Source organism: Bombina bombina, chromosome 3, assembly GCF_027579735.1.
Source record: "Bombina bombina isolate aBomBom1 chromosome 3, aBomBom1.pri, whole genome shotgun sequence".
In the NCBI taxonomy this organism is placed as follows: domain Eukaryota; kingdom Metazoa; phylum Chordata; class Amphibia; order Anura; family Bombinatoridae; genus Bombina; species Bombina bombina.
This window is the reverse complement of record NC_069501.1, coordinates 1038057659-1038074118: the sequence shown is the minus strand read 5'-3', so window position 1 is coordinate 1038074118 and position 16460 is coordinate 1038057659. Positions and strand designations below refer to the sequence as shown.

The 16460-nt window shown below is 41.4% G+C and overlaps 1 protein-coding gene across 3 annotated transcripts in view; it reads left to right on the top strand.

Annotated features, from left to right (window-relative positions):
• TMEM106C (transmembrane protein 106C) overlaps positions 1-16460 on the top strand; it is a 373766-nt gene that overhangs the window by 97401 nt on the left and 259905 nt on the right. For all 3 annotated transcript variants that reach the window (XM_053708252.1, XM_053708251.1, XM_053708249.1), the window contains one exon: positions 12387-12450. In XM_053708252.1, coding sequence (XP_053564227.1) covers positions 12387-12450 — 64 coding nt within the window. The remainder of the gene's footprint in view (positions 1-12386; positions 12451-16460) is intronic.

Below are 16460 nucleotides of genomic sequence, written 5' to 3'. Positions count from 1 at the left end.
GTGAGGTAAAATGTCTTCCCTTTTTACATAGAGATGTTCAGGTAATATTTTCTTGTCAGTTTTTTACAGTTATGCTGCATCACTTTCAAGTGATTTAGCATATGGGTATTATATCCCTTTTAATGGGTTGACGTTTTCCACCTAACTAATTCTAAGTATCTAAACATGAATGCCAATATTTGGTTTGTTTTTTTATTTTTTTTGGCAGCACTAATTGCTTCTAGAATCTGTGTCTTACTGTCCTCACATAAAACCGTGAATAGTCGCTTGCAAATTAGTAAATTAAGGTGGTTGGGTGGTTTTGCATTCTTGGAAGGGCATTCAGTTTGAAGATGGGCATTTGTCCTAACCAAGAAAATTTTGTATTGGAAAAGGGTACCTCTCAATGTCCAATTTGAGATGATTGTAATTTTTCACAAAAAAAAAGGTTTGTTGTGAGGGTAATATGTATTCCAAAGTGGGTTTTTTTCTGTTACTTGATGGTCAATTGTACCATACTGCTTTGTGTTTTAATGCACAGTAAAAATGTCTTGCCTTTATTAATAAGCATGTAAATATTCATCGCTTAATTTTTTGTGTAGTATTGTTGTATATAATGAATCATTACATACATTTTCTTTTGTTAGGTGTATCCAGTCCACGGATCATCCATTACTTGTGGGATATTCTCCTTCCCAACAGGAAGTTGCAAGAGGATGACCCACAGCAGAGCTGCTATATAGCTCCTCCCCTAACTGCCATACCCAGTCATTCTCTTGCAAGCTCTCAACATAGCTGGAGGTAGTAAGAGGAAAGTGGTAAAATATAGTTAGTTTTTTCTTCAATCAAAAGTTTATTGTTTTTAAATGGTACCGGAGTGTACTATTTTATCTCAGGCAGCATTTAGAAGAAGAATCTGCCTGCGTTTTTCTATGATCTTAGCAGAAGTAACTAAGATCCACTGCTATTCTCACATAGGTCTGAGGAGTGAGGTAACTTCAGAGGGAGAATGGCGTGCAGGGTATCCTGCAATAAGGTATGTGCAGTTAAGTTTTTCTAGGGATGGAATTTGCTAGAAAATGCTGCTGATACCGGATTAATGTAAGTTAAAGCCTAAATACAGTGATTTAATAGCGACTAGTATCAGGCTTGCTATCAGAGGTATATACTCTGATTAATGTGCAATATAAAACGTTTGCTGGCATGTTTAATCGTTTTTATATATGCTTTGGTGATAAAACTTATTGGGGCCTAGTTTTTTCCACATGGCTGGCTTTATTTTTGCCTAGAAACAGTTTCCTGAGGCTTTCCACTGTAGTATAAAAGTTACAGTTGGTGCAGTTAAAATTACAAACTGTGATATTCAGCTTCCCTCAGCAGTCCCCTGCATGCTATAGGACATCTCTGTAGGGCTCAAAAGGCTTCAAAAGTAGGAGCTGTGGCAGTTTTTATGACTGTTTAAAAAACATATTTTTCGTTTCTTTCATGTAATTAACAAGAGTCCATGAGCTAGTGACGTATGGGATATACATTCCTACCAGGAGGGGCAAAGTTTCCCAAACCTTAAAATGCCTATAAATACACCCCTCACCACACCCACAAATCAGTTTTACAAACTTTGCCTCCAAGGGAGGTGGTGAAGTAAGTTTGTGCTAGATTCTACGTTGATATGCGCTCCGCAGCAAGTTGGAGCCCGGTTTTCCTCTCAGCGTGCAGTGAATGTCAGAGGGATGTGAGGAGAGTATTGCCTATTGAATGCAGTGATCTCCTTCTACGGGGTCTATTTCATAAGGTTCTCTGTTATCGGTCGTAGAGATTCATCTCTTACCTCCCTTTTCAGATCGACGATATACTCTTATATTTACCATTTCCTCTACTGATTCTCGTTTCAGTACTGGTTTGGCTTTCTACAAACATGTAGATGAGTGTCCTGGGGTAAGTAAGTCTTATTTTCTGTGACACTCTAAGCTATGGTTGGGCACTTTATTTATAAAGTTCTAAATATATGTATTCAAACATTTATTTGCCTTGACTCAGAATGTTCAACTTTCCTTATTTCCAGACAGTCAGTTTCATATTTGGGATTATGCTTTAAATTATCATATTTTTTCTTACCTCAAAAATTTGACTTTTTTCCCTGTGGGCTGTTAGGCTCGCGGGGGCTGAAAATGCTTCATTTTATTGTGTCATTCTTGGCGCGGACTTTTTTGGCGCAAAAATTATTTTCCGTTTCCGGCGTCATACGTGTCGCCGGAAGTTGCGTCATTTTTGACGTTATTTTGCGCCAAAAATGTCGGCGTTCCGGATGTGGCGTCATTTTTGGCGCCAAAAGCATTTAGGCGCCAAATAATGTGGGCGTCTTATTTGGCGCCAAAAAATATGGGCGTCGCTTTTGTCTCCACATTATTTCAGTCTCATTTTTCATTTGCTTCTGGTTGCTAGAAGCTTGATGTTTGGCATTTTTTTCCCATTCCTGAAACTGTCTTATAAGGAATTTGATCTATTTTGCTTTATATGTTGTTTTTTCTCTTACATATTGCAAGATGTCTCACGTTGCATCTGAGCCAGAAGATACTACAGGAAAACCACTGCCTGCTGGATCTACCAAAGCTAAGTGTATCTGCTGTAAACTTTTGGTAGCTATTCCTCCAGCTGTTGTTTGTAATAATTGTCATGACAAACTTGTTAAAGCAGATAATATTTCCTTTAGTGATGTACCATTGCCTGTTGCAGTTCCCTCAACATCTAAGGTGCAGAATGTTCCTGATAACATAAGAGATTTTGTTTCTGAATCCATAAAGAAGGCTTTGTCTGTTATTTCTCCTTCTAGTAAACGTAAAAAGTCTTTTAAATCTTCTCTCTCTACAGATGAATTTTTAAATGAACACCATCATTCTGATTCTTTGGACTCTTCTGGTTCAGAGGATTCTGTCTCAGAGATTGATGCTGATAAATCTTCATATTTATTTAAGATGGAATTTATTCGCTCTTTACTTAAAGAAGTACTAATTGCTTTAGAAATAGAGGATTCTAGTCCTCTTGATACTAATTCTATACGTTTGGATAAGGTTTTTAAAGCTCCTGCGGTTATTCCAGAAGTCTTTCCTGTTCCTAATGCTATTTCTGCAGTAATTGCTAAGGAATGGGATAAATTGGGTAATTCATTTACTCCTTCTAAACGTTTTAAGCAATTATATCCTGTTCCGCCTGACAGGTTAGAATTTTGGGACAAAATCCCTAAAGTTGATGGGGCTATTTCTACCCTTGCTAAACGTACTACCATTCCTACGTCAGATGGTACCTCGTTTAAAGATCCTTTAGATAGAAAAATTGAATCTTTTCTAAGAAAAGCTTATCTATGTTCAGGTAATCTTCTTAGACCTGCTATATCATTGGCTGATGTTGCTGCAGCTTCAACTTTTTGGTTGGAAACTCTAGCGCAACAAGTAACAAATCGTGATTCTCATGATATTATTATTCTTCTCCAGCATGCTAATAATTTCATCTGTGATGCCATTTTTGATATTATTAGAGTTGATGTTAGATTTATGTCTCTGGCTATCTTAGCCAGAAGAGCTTTATGGCTTAAGACTTGGAATGCTGATATGGCTTCTAAATCAACTCTACTTTCCATTTCTTTCCAGGGAAACAAATTATTTGGTTCTCAGTTGGATTCTATTATTTCAACTGTTACTGGTGGGAAAGGAACTTTTTTACCACAGGATAAAAAGTCTAAAGGTAAAAACAGGGCTAACAATCGTTTTCGTTCCTTTCGTTTCAACAAAGAACAAAAGCCTGATCCTTCGTCCTCAGGAGCAGTTTCAGTTTGGAAACCATCTCCAGTCTGGAATAAATCCAAGCCTGCTAGAAAGGCAAAGCCTGCTTCTAAGTTCACATGAAGGTACGGCCCTCATTCCAGTTCAGCTGGTAGGGGGCAGGTTACGTTTTTTCAAAGAAATTTGGATCAATTCTGTTCACAATCTTTGGATTCAGAACATTGTTTCAGAAGGGTACAGAATTGGTTTCAAGATGAGACCTCCTGCAAAGAGATTTTTTCTTTCCCATGTCCCAGTAAATCCAGTGAAAGCTCAAGCATTTCTGAATTGTGTTTCAGATCTAGAGTTGGCTGGAGTAATTATGCCAGTTCCAGTTCCGGAACAGGGGATGGGGTTTTATTCAAATCTCTTCATTGTACCAAAGAAGGAGAATTCCTTCAGACCAGTTCTGGATCTAAAATTATTGAATCGTTATGTAAGGATACCAACGTTCAAGATGGTAACTGTAAGGACTATATTGCCTTTTGTTCAGCAAGGGAATTATATGTCCACAATAGATTTACAGGATGCATATCTGCATATTCCAATTCATCCAGATCATTATCAGTTCCTGAGATTCTCTTTTCTAGACAAGCATTACCAATTTGTGGCTCTACCGTTTGGCCTTGCTACAGCTCCAAGAATTTTCACAAAGATTCTCGGTGCCCTTCTGTCTGTAATCAGAGAACAGGGTATTGTGGTATTTCCTTATTTGGACGATATCTTGGTACTTGCTCCGTCTTTACATTTAGCAGAGTCTCATACGAATCGACTTGTGTTGTTTCTTCAAGATCATGGTTGGAGGATCAATTTACCAAAAAGTTCTTTGATTCCTCAAACAAGGGTAACCTTTCTGGGTTTCCAGATAGATTCAGTGTCCATGACTTTGTCTTTAACAGACAAGAGACGTCTAAAATTGATTACAGCCTGTCGAAACCTTCAGTCTCAATCATTCCCTTCGGTAGCCTTATGCATGGAAATTCTAGGTCTTATGACTGCTGCATCGGACGCGATCCCCTTTGCTCGTTTTCACATGCGACCTCTTCAGCTCTGTATGCTGAACCAATGGTGCAGGGATTACACGAAGATATATCAATTAATATCTTTAAAACCGATTGTTCGGCACTCTCTAACGTGGTGGACAGATCACCATCGTTTAATTCAGGGGGCTTCTTTTGTTCTTCCGACCTGGACTGTAATTTCAACAGATGCAAGTCTCACAGGTTGGGGAGCTGTGTGGGGATCTCTGACGGCACAAGGAGTTTGGGAATCTCAGGAGGTGAGATTACCGATCAATATCTTGGAACTCCGTGCAGTTTTCAGAGCTCTTCAGTTTTGGCCTCTTCTGAAGAGAGAATCGTTCATTTGTTTTCAGACAGACAATGTCACAACTGTGGCATACATCAATCATCAAGGAGGGACTCACAGTCCTCTGGCTATGAAAGAAGTATCTCGAATTTTGGTTTGGGCGGAATCCAGCTCCTGTCTAATCTCTGCGGTTCATATCCCAGGTGTAGACAATTGGGAAGCGGATTATCTCAGTCGCCAAACGTTGCATCCGGGCGAATGGTCTCTTCACCCAGAGGTATTTCTTCAGATTGTTCAATTGTGGGGGCTTCCAGAGATAGATCTGATGGCCTCTCATCTAAACAAGAAACTTCCCAGGTATCTGTCCAGATCCCGGGATCCTCAGGCGGAGGCAGTGGATGCATTATCACTTCCTTGGAAGTATCATCCTGCCTATATCTTTCCGCCTCTAGTTCTTCTTCCAAGAGTAATCTCCAAGATTCTGAGGGAATGCTCGTTTGTTCTGCTAATAGCTCCGGCATGGCCTCACAGGTTTTGGTATGCGGATCTTGTCCGGATGGCATCTTGCCAGCCATGGACTCTTCCGTTAAGACCAGACCTTCTGTCACAAGGTCCTTTTTTCCATCCGGATCTGAAATCCTTAAATTTAAAGGTATGGAGATTGAACGCTTGATTCTTGGTCATAGAGGTTTCTCTGACTCCGTGATTAATACTATGTTACAGGCTCGTAAATCTGTATCTCGAGAGATATATTATAGAGTCTGGAAGACTTATATTTCTTGGTGTCTTTCTCATCATTTTTCTTGGCATTCTTTTAGAATACCGAGAATTTTACAGTTTCTTCAGGATGGTTTAGATAAGGGTTTGTCCGCAAGTTCTTTGAAAGGACAAATCTCCGCTCTTTCTGTTCTTTTTCACAGAAAGATTGCTATTCTTCCTGATATTCATTGTTTTGTACAAGCTTTGGTTCGTATAAAACCTGTCATTAAGTCAATTTCTCCTCCTTGGAGTTTGAATTTGGTTCTGGGAGCTCTTCAAGCTCCTCCGTTTGAACCTATGCATTCATTGGACATTAAATTACTTTCTTGGAAAGTTTTGTTCCTTTTGGCCATCTCTTCTGCTAGAAGAGTTTCTGAATTATCTGCTCTTTCGTGTGAGTCTCCTTTTCTGATTTTTCATCAGGATAAGGCGGTGTTGCGAACTTCTTTTGAATTTTTACCTAAAGTTGTGAATTCCAACAACATTAGTAGAGAAATTGTGGTTCCTTCATTATGTCCTAATCCTAAGAATTCTAAGGAGAAATCATTGCATTCTTTGGATGTTGTTAGAGCTTTGAAATATTATGTTGAAGCTACGAAATCTTTCCGTAAGACTTCTAGTCTATTTGTTATCTTTTCCGGTTCTAGGAAAGGCCAGAAAGCTTCTGCCATTTCTTTGGCATCTTGGTTGAAATCTTTAATTCATCTTGCCTATGTTGAGTCGGGTAAAATTCCGCCTCAAAGAATTACAGCTCATTCTACTAGGTCAGTATCTACTTCCTGGGCGTTTAGGAATGAAGCTTCGGTTGACCAGATCTGCAAAGCAGCAACTTGGTCCTCTTTGCATACTTTTACTAAATTCTACCATTTTGATGTATTTTCTTCTTCTGAAGCAGTTTTTGGTAGAAAAGTTCTTCAGGCAGCGGTTTCAGTTTGAATCTTCTGCTTATGTTTTTTGTTAAACTTTATTTTGGGTGTGGATTATTTTCAGCAGGAATTGGCTGTCTTTATTTTATCCCTCCCTCTCTAGTGACTCTTGTGTGGAAAGATCCACATCTTGGGTAGTCATTATCCCATACGTCACTAGCTCATGGACTCTTGTTAATTACATGAAAGAAAACATAATTTATGTAAGAACTTACCTGATAAATTCATTTCTTTCATATTAACAAGAGTCCATGAGGCCCACCCTTTTTTGTGGTGGTTATGATTTTTTTGTATAAAGCACAATTATTCCAATTCCTTATTTTATATGCTTCGCACTTTTTTTCTTATCACCCCACTTCTTGGCTATTCGTTAAACTGATTTGTGGGTGTGGTGAGGGGTGTATTTATAGGCATTTTAAGGTTTGGGAAACTTTGCCCCTCCTGGTAGGAATGTATATCCCATACGTCACTAGCTCATGGACTCTTGTTAATATGAAAGAAATGAATTTATCAGGTAAGTTCTTACATAAATTATGTTTTTGTTAATCTGTTTTTTGTATTAAGGGGTTAATCATCCATTTGCAAGTGGGTGCAATGCTCTGCTAACTTGTTACATACACTGTAAAAATTTCTTTAGTTTAACTGCCTTTTTTCACTGTTATTTCAAATTTTGGCAAAATTTGTTTCTCTTAAAGGCACAATAACGTTTTTTTATATTGCTTGTTAACTTGATTTAAAGTGTTTTCCAAGCTTGCTAGTCTCATTGCTAGTCTGTATAAACATGTCTGACATAGAGGAAACTTCTTGTTCATTATGTTTAAAAGCCATGGTGGAGCCCCATAGGAGAATGTGTACTAAATGTATTGATTTCACTTTAAACAATAAAGATCAGCTGTTATCTTTAAAAGAATTATCACCAGAGGATTCTGACGAGGGGGAAGTTATGCCGACTAACTCTCCCCACGTGTCGGACCCTTTGACTCCCGCTCAAGGGACTCACGCTAAAATGGTGCCAAGTACATCAAAGACGCCCATAGCGATTTCTTTGCAGGACATGGCGACAATCATGGATAATACCCTGTCAGCGGTATTAGCCAGACTGCCTGAATTCAGAGGAAAGCGCGATAGCTCTGGGGTTAGACGTAATCCAGAGCGCGCAGATGTTTGAAGGCCCATGTATGATACTGCGTCACAATATGCAGAAGCTGAGGAAGAGCTTCAGTCTGTGGGTGACGTCTCTGACTCGGGGAAACCTGATTCAGATATGTCTACTTTTAAATTTAAGCTTGAGAACCTCCGGGTGTTGCTTGGAGAGGTTTTAGCTGCTCTGAATGACTGTGACACAATTGCAGTGCCAGAGAAATTTTTAGACTGGATAAATACGCGGTGCCGGTGTGTACTGACGTTTTTCCAATACCTAAAAGGTTTACAGAAATTATTACTAAGGAGTGGGACAGACCCGGTGTGCCGTTTTTCCCCCCTCCTATTTTTAGAAAAATGTTTCCAATAGACGCCACCACACGGGACTTATGGCAGACGGTCCCTAAGGTGGAGGGAGCAGTTTCTACTTTAGCAAAGCGTACCACTATCCCTGTCGAGGACAGTTGTGCTTTTTCAGATCCAATGGATAAAAAATTAGAAGGTTACCTTAAGAAAATGTTTATTCAACAAGGTTTTATCCTGCAGCCCCTTGCATGCATTGCTCCTGTCACTGCTGCTGCGGCCTTCTGGTTTGAGTCTCTGGAAGAGGCCTTTCAGACAGCTACTCCATTGACTGAAATACTTGACAAGCTTAGAACACTTAAGCTAGCTAATTCTTTTGTTTCTGATGCCATTGTTCATTTGACTAAACTAACGGCTAAGAATTCTGGATTTGCCATCCAGGCGCGTAGGGCGCTATGGCTTAAATCTTGGTCAGCTGTCGTGACTTCAAAGTCTAAATTACTTAACATTCCCTTCAAGGGGCAGACCCTATTCGGGCCTGGTTTGAAGGAAATTATTGCTGACATTACTGGAGGTAAGGGTCATACCCTTCCTCAGGACAGGGCCAAATCAAGGGCCAAACAGTCTAATTTTCGTGCCTTTCAAAACTTCAAGTCAGGTGCAGCATCAACTTCCTCTGCTACAAAACAAGAGGGAACTTTTGCGCAATCCAAGCCGGCCTGGAAATCTAACCAGGCCTGGAGCAAAGGCAAGCAGGCCAGAAAGCCTGCTGCTGCCTCTAAGACAGCATGAAGGAACGGCCCCCTATCCGGCAACGGATCTAGTAGGGGGCAGATTTTCTCTCTTCGCCCCCGCCGTGGGCAAGAGATGTTCAGGATCCCTTTGCGTTGGAGATCATATCTCAGGGATATCTTCTGGACTTCAAAGCTTCCCCCCCACAAGGGAGATTTCACCTTTCGAGATTATCTGTAAACCAGATAAAGAAAGAGGCATTCTTACGCTGTGTGCAAGACCTCCTAATAATGGGAGTGATCCATCCAGTTCCACAGATGGAACAAGGACAGGGATTTTATTCAAATCTGTTTGTGGTTCCCAAAAAAGAGGGAACCTTCAGACCAATTTTGGATCTAAAGATCTTAAACAAATTCCTCAGAGTTCCATCGTTCAAAATGGAAACTATTCGGACAATCCTACCTATGATCCAGGAGGGTCAGTACATGACCACAGTGGATTTGAAGGATGCTTACCTTCACATACCGATTCACAAAGATCATCATCGGTTCCTAAGGTTTGCCTTTCTAGACAGGCATTACCAGTTTGTGGCTCTTCCCTTCGGGTTAGCTACAGCCCCAAGAATTTTTACAAAGGTTCTGGGGTCTCTTCTGGCGGTCCTAAGACCACGGGGCATAGCAGTGGCCCCTTATCTAGACGACATCCTGATACAGGCGTCAAACTTCCAAATTGCCAAATCTCATACGGACATAGTGTTGGCATTTCTGAGGTCACATGGGTGGAAAGTGAACGAGGGAAAGAGTTCTCTATCACCCCTCACAAGGGTTTCCTTCCTAGGAACTCTGATAGATTCTGTAGAAATGAAAATTTACCTGACAGAGTCCAGGTTATCAAGGCTTCTAAATTCCTGCCTTGTTCTTCACTACATTCCGCGCCCTTCGGTGGCTCAGTGCATGGAAGTGATCGGCTTAATGGTAGCGGCGATGGACATAGTGCCATTTGCGCGCCTACATCTCAGACCGCTGCAATTATGCATGCTCAATCAGTGGAATGGGGATTACACAGATTTGTCCCCTCTGCTAAATCTGGATCAAGAGACCAGAGATTCTCTTCTCTGGTGGCTATCTCGGGTCCATCTGTCCAAAGGTATGACCTTTCGCAGGCCAGATTGGACAATTGTAACAACAGATGCCAGCCTTCTAGGTTGGGGTGCAGTCTGGAATTCCCTGAAGGCTCAGGGATCGTGGACTCAGGAGGAGAAACTCCTCCCAATAAATATTCTGGAGTTAAGAGCAATATTCAATGCTCTTCTAGCTTGGCCTCAGTTAACAACCCTGAGGTTCATCAGATTTCAGTCGGACAACATCACGACTGTGGCTTACATCAACCATCAAGGGGGGATCAGGATCTCCCTAGCGATATTAGAAGTTTCCAAGATAATTCGCTGGGCAGAGACTCACTCTTGCCATCTATCAGCGATCCATATCCCAGGTGTAGAGAACTGGGAGGCGGATTTTCTAAGTCGTCAGACTTTTCATCCGGGGGAGTGGGAACTCCATCCGGAGGTGTTTGCTCAATTGGTTCATCGTTGGGGCACACCAGAATTGGATCTCATGGCGTCTCGCCAGAACGCCAAGCTTCCTTGTTACGGATCCAGGTCCAGGGACCCAGAAGCGACGCTGATAGATCCTCTAGCAGCACCGTGGTTCTTCAACCTGGCTTATGTGTTTCCACCGTTTCCTCTGCTCCCTTGACTGATTGCCAAAATCAAACAGGAGAGAGCATCGATGATCTTGATCGCGCCTGCGTGGCCACGCGGGACCTGGTATGCAGACCTGGTGGACATGTCATCCTTTCCACCTTGGCCTCTGCCTCTGAGACAAGACCTTCTACTACAAGGTCCTTTCAATCATCCAAATCTAATTTCTCTGAGACTGACTGCCTGGAGATTGAACGCTTGATTTTATCAAGGCGTTGCTTCTCCGAGTCAGTCATTGATACCTTAATACAGGCACGAAAGCCTGTAACCAGGAAAATCTACCATAAGATATGGCGCAAATATCTTCATTGGTGTGAATCCAAGAATTACTCATGGAGTAAGGTTAGGATTCCTAGGATATTGTCCTTTCTCCAAGAGGGTTTGGATAAAGGATTATCAGCTATTTCTTTAAAGGGACAGATTTCTGCTCTGTTTATCCTTTTGCACAAGCATCTGGCAGAGGTTCCAGACGTCCAGGCATTTTGTCAGGCTTTGGTTAGAATTAAGCCTGTGTTTAAACCTGTTGCTCCTCCATGGAGCTTAAACTTGGTTCTTAAGGTTCTTCAAGGAGTTCCGTTTGAACCCCTTCATTCCATTGATATCAAACTTTTATCTTGGAAAGTTCTGTTTTTGATGGCTATTTCCTCGGCTCGTAGAGTCTCTGAGTTATCAGCTTTACAATGTGATTCTCCTTATCTGATTTTCCATACAGATAAAGTAGTTCTGCGTACAAAACCTGGGTTTTTACCTAAGGTAGTTTCCAACAAGAATATCAATCAAGAGATTGTTGTTCCATCATTGTGTCCTAATCCTTCTTCAAAGAAGGAACGTCTTTTACATAATTTGGACGTAGTCCGTGCTTTAAAGTTTTACTTACAAGCGACTAAAGATTTTCGTCAAACATCTTCCCTGTTTGTTGTTTACTCTAGACAGAGGAGAGGTCAAAAGGCTTCGGCAACCTTTCTTTCTTTTTGGCTTCGGAGCGTAATACGCTTAGCCTATGAGATTGCTGGACAGCAGCCCCCTGAAAGGATTACAGCTCATTCTACTAGAGCTGTGGCTTCCACCTGGGCCTTTAAAAATGAGGCTTCTGTTGAACAGATTTGCAAAGCGGCGACTTGGTCTTCGCTTCATACCTTTTCAAAATTTTACAAATTTGATACTTTTGCTTCTTCAGAGGCTATTTTTGGGAGAAAGGTTCTACAGGCAGTGGTCCCTTCCGTTTAATTACCTGCCTTGTCCCTCCCTTCATCCGTGTACTTTAGCTTTGGTATTGGTATTCCACAAGTAATGGATGATCCGTGGACTGGATACACCTAACAAGAGAAAACATAATTTATGCTTACCCGATAAATTTATTTCTCTTGTGATGTATCCAGTCCACGGCCCGCCCTGTCCTTTTAAGGCATGTCTAAATTTTAAACTACAGTCACCACTGCACCCTATGGTTTCTCCTTTCTCAGCTAGTTTCGGTCGAATGACTGGATATGGCAGTTAGGGGAGGAGCTATATAGCAGCTCTGCTGTGGGTGATCCTCTTGCAACTTCCTGTTGGGAAGGAGAATATCCCACAAGTAATGGATGATCCGTGGACTGGATACACCACAAGAGAAATAAATTTATCAGGTAAGCATAAATTATGTTTTTTTCTGTGTTTTATTTTTAGAACAAGTGAATGAATTGGTTGCATTAATACCATACAGTGACCAGCGGCTGCAGCCACAGAGAACGTAAGTGTAAAGTGCATTTGATGCACATATATGTTAGGTGATTAATAGCACAACGTTTACATTTTGGTTGCTACGGAACTATACCCACTGCTAATCAAATAGCACCATATGGTTTATACAGTTACGATATAAATCGATCAGGGCAATGTAGTCTAAGTAAACCATATGGTGTTGCAGAGTTCAGGAATCTTTGGGTCTTTAAAAACATATATATAATATATATGGGACCATATTAAACTGCAGACCATTTTACAGCAAATATTTACGTTGGTAAAATAAAGACCAATCAAACAGACACAGTCTATTAGAATTATAGGGTGCTATATGGGAAGATCTCAAGGGTACTACAAGTTTACTATATAATACCCCTCCTGAGTATCAACACAACTGAAACTAGCCATTTGGACCTAACAATTAGGGTTGTTAGAATTGAATATTAACGTGTATACTTAAACGGTCATTGCAACATTGTAGCCCTGGCTGTACACCGTGTTCATAGATCTGTAACTAGAGGAGGTTATTTACCTCATACTGATTAGACTCATTCTGCTCTGGCAAATATTTAGAGATCTAACAGCATAATTTCAGCACTTAATTAGATAGTTTATGTCCAGTGTTCCAGGCTATTTTAACCGTTTCTGCGGTTATATGACACACCACTTGGAGGACATTTAATAACCAGTGGCATCAACTTCGTACCAAAGATGCATAGTTGTTACCTCATAATGATGGGATTTATTTTGCTTTAATCATATTTGGAGACATATAAATTAAATTTCTTTCTAATGACACGATGAGTCCACGGATCATCATTAATTACTGTTGGGAATATCACTCATGTCCAGCAGGAGGCGGCAAAGAGCACCACAGCAAAGCTGTTAAATATCACCTTCCTTCAATCCCACCCCAGTCATTCTCTTTGCCTACATTAGTGCAAGGAAGTGGTAAATTTAGGTGTTAGTAAAAGACTCTTCAATCTAGAGTTTATTTTTTAAGTAGTACAAGAATGTGCTGCTTTGTTCTGGGGTGTAGCAGTAGTCCATATCAGTCTCTTCAGTAGAGCAGTGTTGGCTTTAGAGCAATGGGAACTTGTGGGACATTCTCACTTCGCCTCCCATGTAATTTATGATGCCCTAATCCTGATAACCTAAGTAAGATTACTCAGGCTTTATCTTTTCTCCACAGGGCTATGTGAGGGAGAGGACCTCTCAAACCTGGTGAGCTGCCTTGCTGTCTTGCAGATTTACAAGGTAAGTGCTGACTTTTTATTCTGGGTCTGGGAAATAAAAGATCTCAGAGGAAATGGGGTACTTTATTTACCTGGTACATAGAACCTCCTATAAATAAAAGGAGGGGATTATATGACAGTACTTTTTAGGCAGGCACTGGGGCTGAGGAGATAGACTCAAGATGAGGTGTTTTTCACTGCTCACAGTGGCTTAAATCACTGGGGTTGGGGAGATTGTCTCTTTATGAGGTGGTTCACTGTTCACATATAGCACTGGCTGAGCAGCTTCCTAGCAAGTTACGGAAGGGTTATAAAGAGGCTTGACAGAATGTTTATTTAACTCCTGGTGGCTTAACTTTACAATAAAGATGGCGACCGGGAGATTGCCTTTTGAAACGCCAACGATGGGCGTAGCTATGTGTGGCGCCAATTTGCGTTGCGCACCGCTTCTCTGCACTTCCTGTTATCTGAAGGAACGGAGCAGAGTCCCCAGAGTGTTTACACGTGTTAGGACCGGACAGCGCTACAGCTTAATTCCGGATCTTTTACTGACAGGATGTAACTGGTGTCAGAAAGGCTAATAGGCAAAGTTAAGCTGAGGTGTAGAGGGGTTCTGCAGTATTTGTGTACCTAATTAACCTTTTCTGCACACAAAAATAAAAAAGTTTTAAAATTTAAAGAGACAGTAACGTTTTTCTGAACTTTATTTGAATAATTCATCCATTGTGAGTCAGAATGGACCAAGAGGCCCTGCAAAGTGTCACTTGTCACTTATGTTTTTGATTCCATTGTGGATCCACAAATCCTTTTCTGTTCCTCATGTGTTGAGAGAATTTTAAATTATAGGGATAGACTTTTTTTCTGAGCCAACTCCTTCTAAGGCGGATGCTGTTCAGGAGTCTGACAATGTTCAATAATGCCGCAACTGTCTCCTCAAGTGTCCCAAATTTTATTACCCACACATGCAGTGCCCTGTGCTTCTCTCAAACTCCACCTGGAGTTATCTTGCAAGACATCGCTTCTCTAATGTCACCGGCGGTATCTGATGCATTGTCTGCTTTTCCCATGCTGCAGGGAGAGCGCAAGAGGAAATGTTTTCAATCAGGGAATACAAGCTAATACAGTAGTGGCTATTCCAAATTTTTCTTCCCAGAAGCCTGAAGAGGAAGATACTTCGGTAGTATCTAAGGGGGAAACTTCAGACTCAGACAGTGTAATGCTTTTATCGTATACTGAAGTTGTTTCCTCCAGGTTTAAGCTTGGACACCTCCGTTTGTTACTTAAGAAGGTTTTAGCTACCCTGGATGACTCCGTCACTACCGGCGTAGTCAATCCTAAAAAGTATAGTAGAACTAAACAAGTATTTTGTCATGCCCTCCATGGTGCAAGTATTTTCTGTACCAGAAAGAGCTACAGAGATTATGGCTAAGGAATAGAGAAACCGGGTATCCCATTTTCTCCATCTCCTAATTTTAAAAGGATGTTTCCTATAGCAGACTCTATTAAGGAGTCTTGGCTGACGGTTCCCTAGGTGGAAGGGGCAATTTCCACGGTAGTCAGAGGACTACTATTCCCATAGAGGATAGTTTTTTCTTTAAAGATCCTATGGATAAGAAGTTAGAGGGTTCGCTCAAAAGAACACCAGGGTTTACAATGGCTACCTGCAGTGTTAATGTCACTAGTGTCTATTTCTATCGGACAGACACTCCCCTCAAAGAAATCCAGGACTGGATAAGGGCCTTGAAGTTAGCCAACTTCTTTATTACAGATGCATTCCTTCAGGTTATTAAGCTGGGAGCTAATATATCAGGCTTCCTATATTGGCCCGCAGAGCGTTATGGTTAAAATCTGCGGATCTCTCATCTAAGTCTAAACTTTTGGTGATTCCTTACAAGGGAAATACCTTGTTTGGGCCTGGTTTGACGGAGATAACGCTGATATGTTGGGAGGTAAGGGATATTCCCTTCCACTCCTTCTTCCAAGCGTGAGCAGTCCAAGCCTTCCTGGAGACCCAATCCAAAAAGCCTGCTGTTGAATCAAAGACAGCATGAAGAGCCTGCCTCCGATCCGGGACCGGATCTTGTGGGGGGCAGGCTTTCCTTCTTCGTTCAAGCTTGGTTTTTAGATACAACTCGGAGTTCTTTGGCCATGACAGAGGTAGCCAAGATCATTCAGTGGATGGAAACCCACAATTGCTGTCTGTTGGCGATCCACATTCCAGGAGTGGACCTCTGGGAGGCGTACTTTCTAAGCAGGCAGACCTTTCACCCGGGGGAGTGGGAACTCCATCTGGAAGTGTTTTCCAACCTGATTCTCAAATGGGGTCAGTCGGAATTGGATCTCATGACTTCTTGGAAGAATGCCAAGCTTCCGTGGTACGGGTCAAGGTCAAGGAACCCCGCTGTACTGATAGACGCTCTGACGGTACCTTGGAATTTCAGTCTTACATACCTATTTCCTCCGTTTGCTCTTTTACCACAGGTCATTGCTCGAATCAAGCAGGAGAGGGTGTTAGTGATCCTCCTTACACCGGCGTGGCCTCGCAGGACTTGGTATGCAGCACTGGTGGACATGTCATCTCTTCCAACTTGGAGACTTTCTTTGAAAAAGGATCTTCTAATTCAAGGACCCTTCTTTCATCCAAATCTAGTTTCTTGGAAGCTGACTGCTTCAAGACTGAACGCTTAATTTTATCCAAGCGTGGATTTTCGGAATCGGTCATTGAGACCATGATTCAGGCTGTAAACCTATGACTAGGAAGATTTACCATAAGATATGGCGT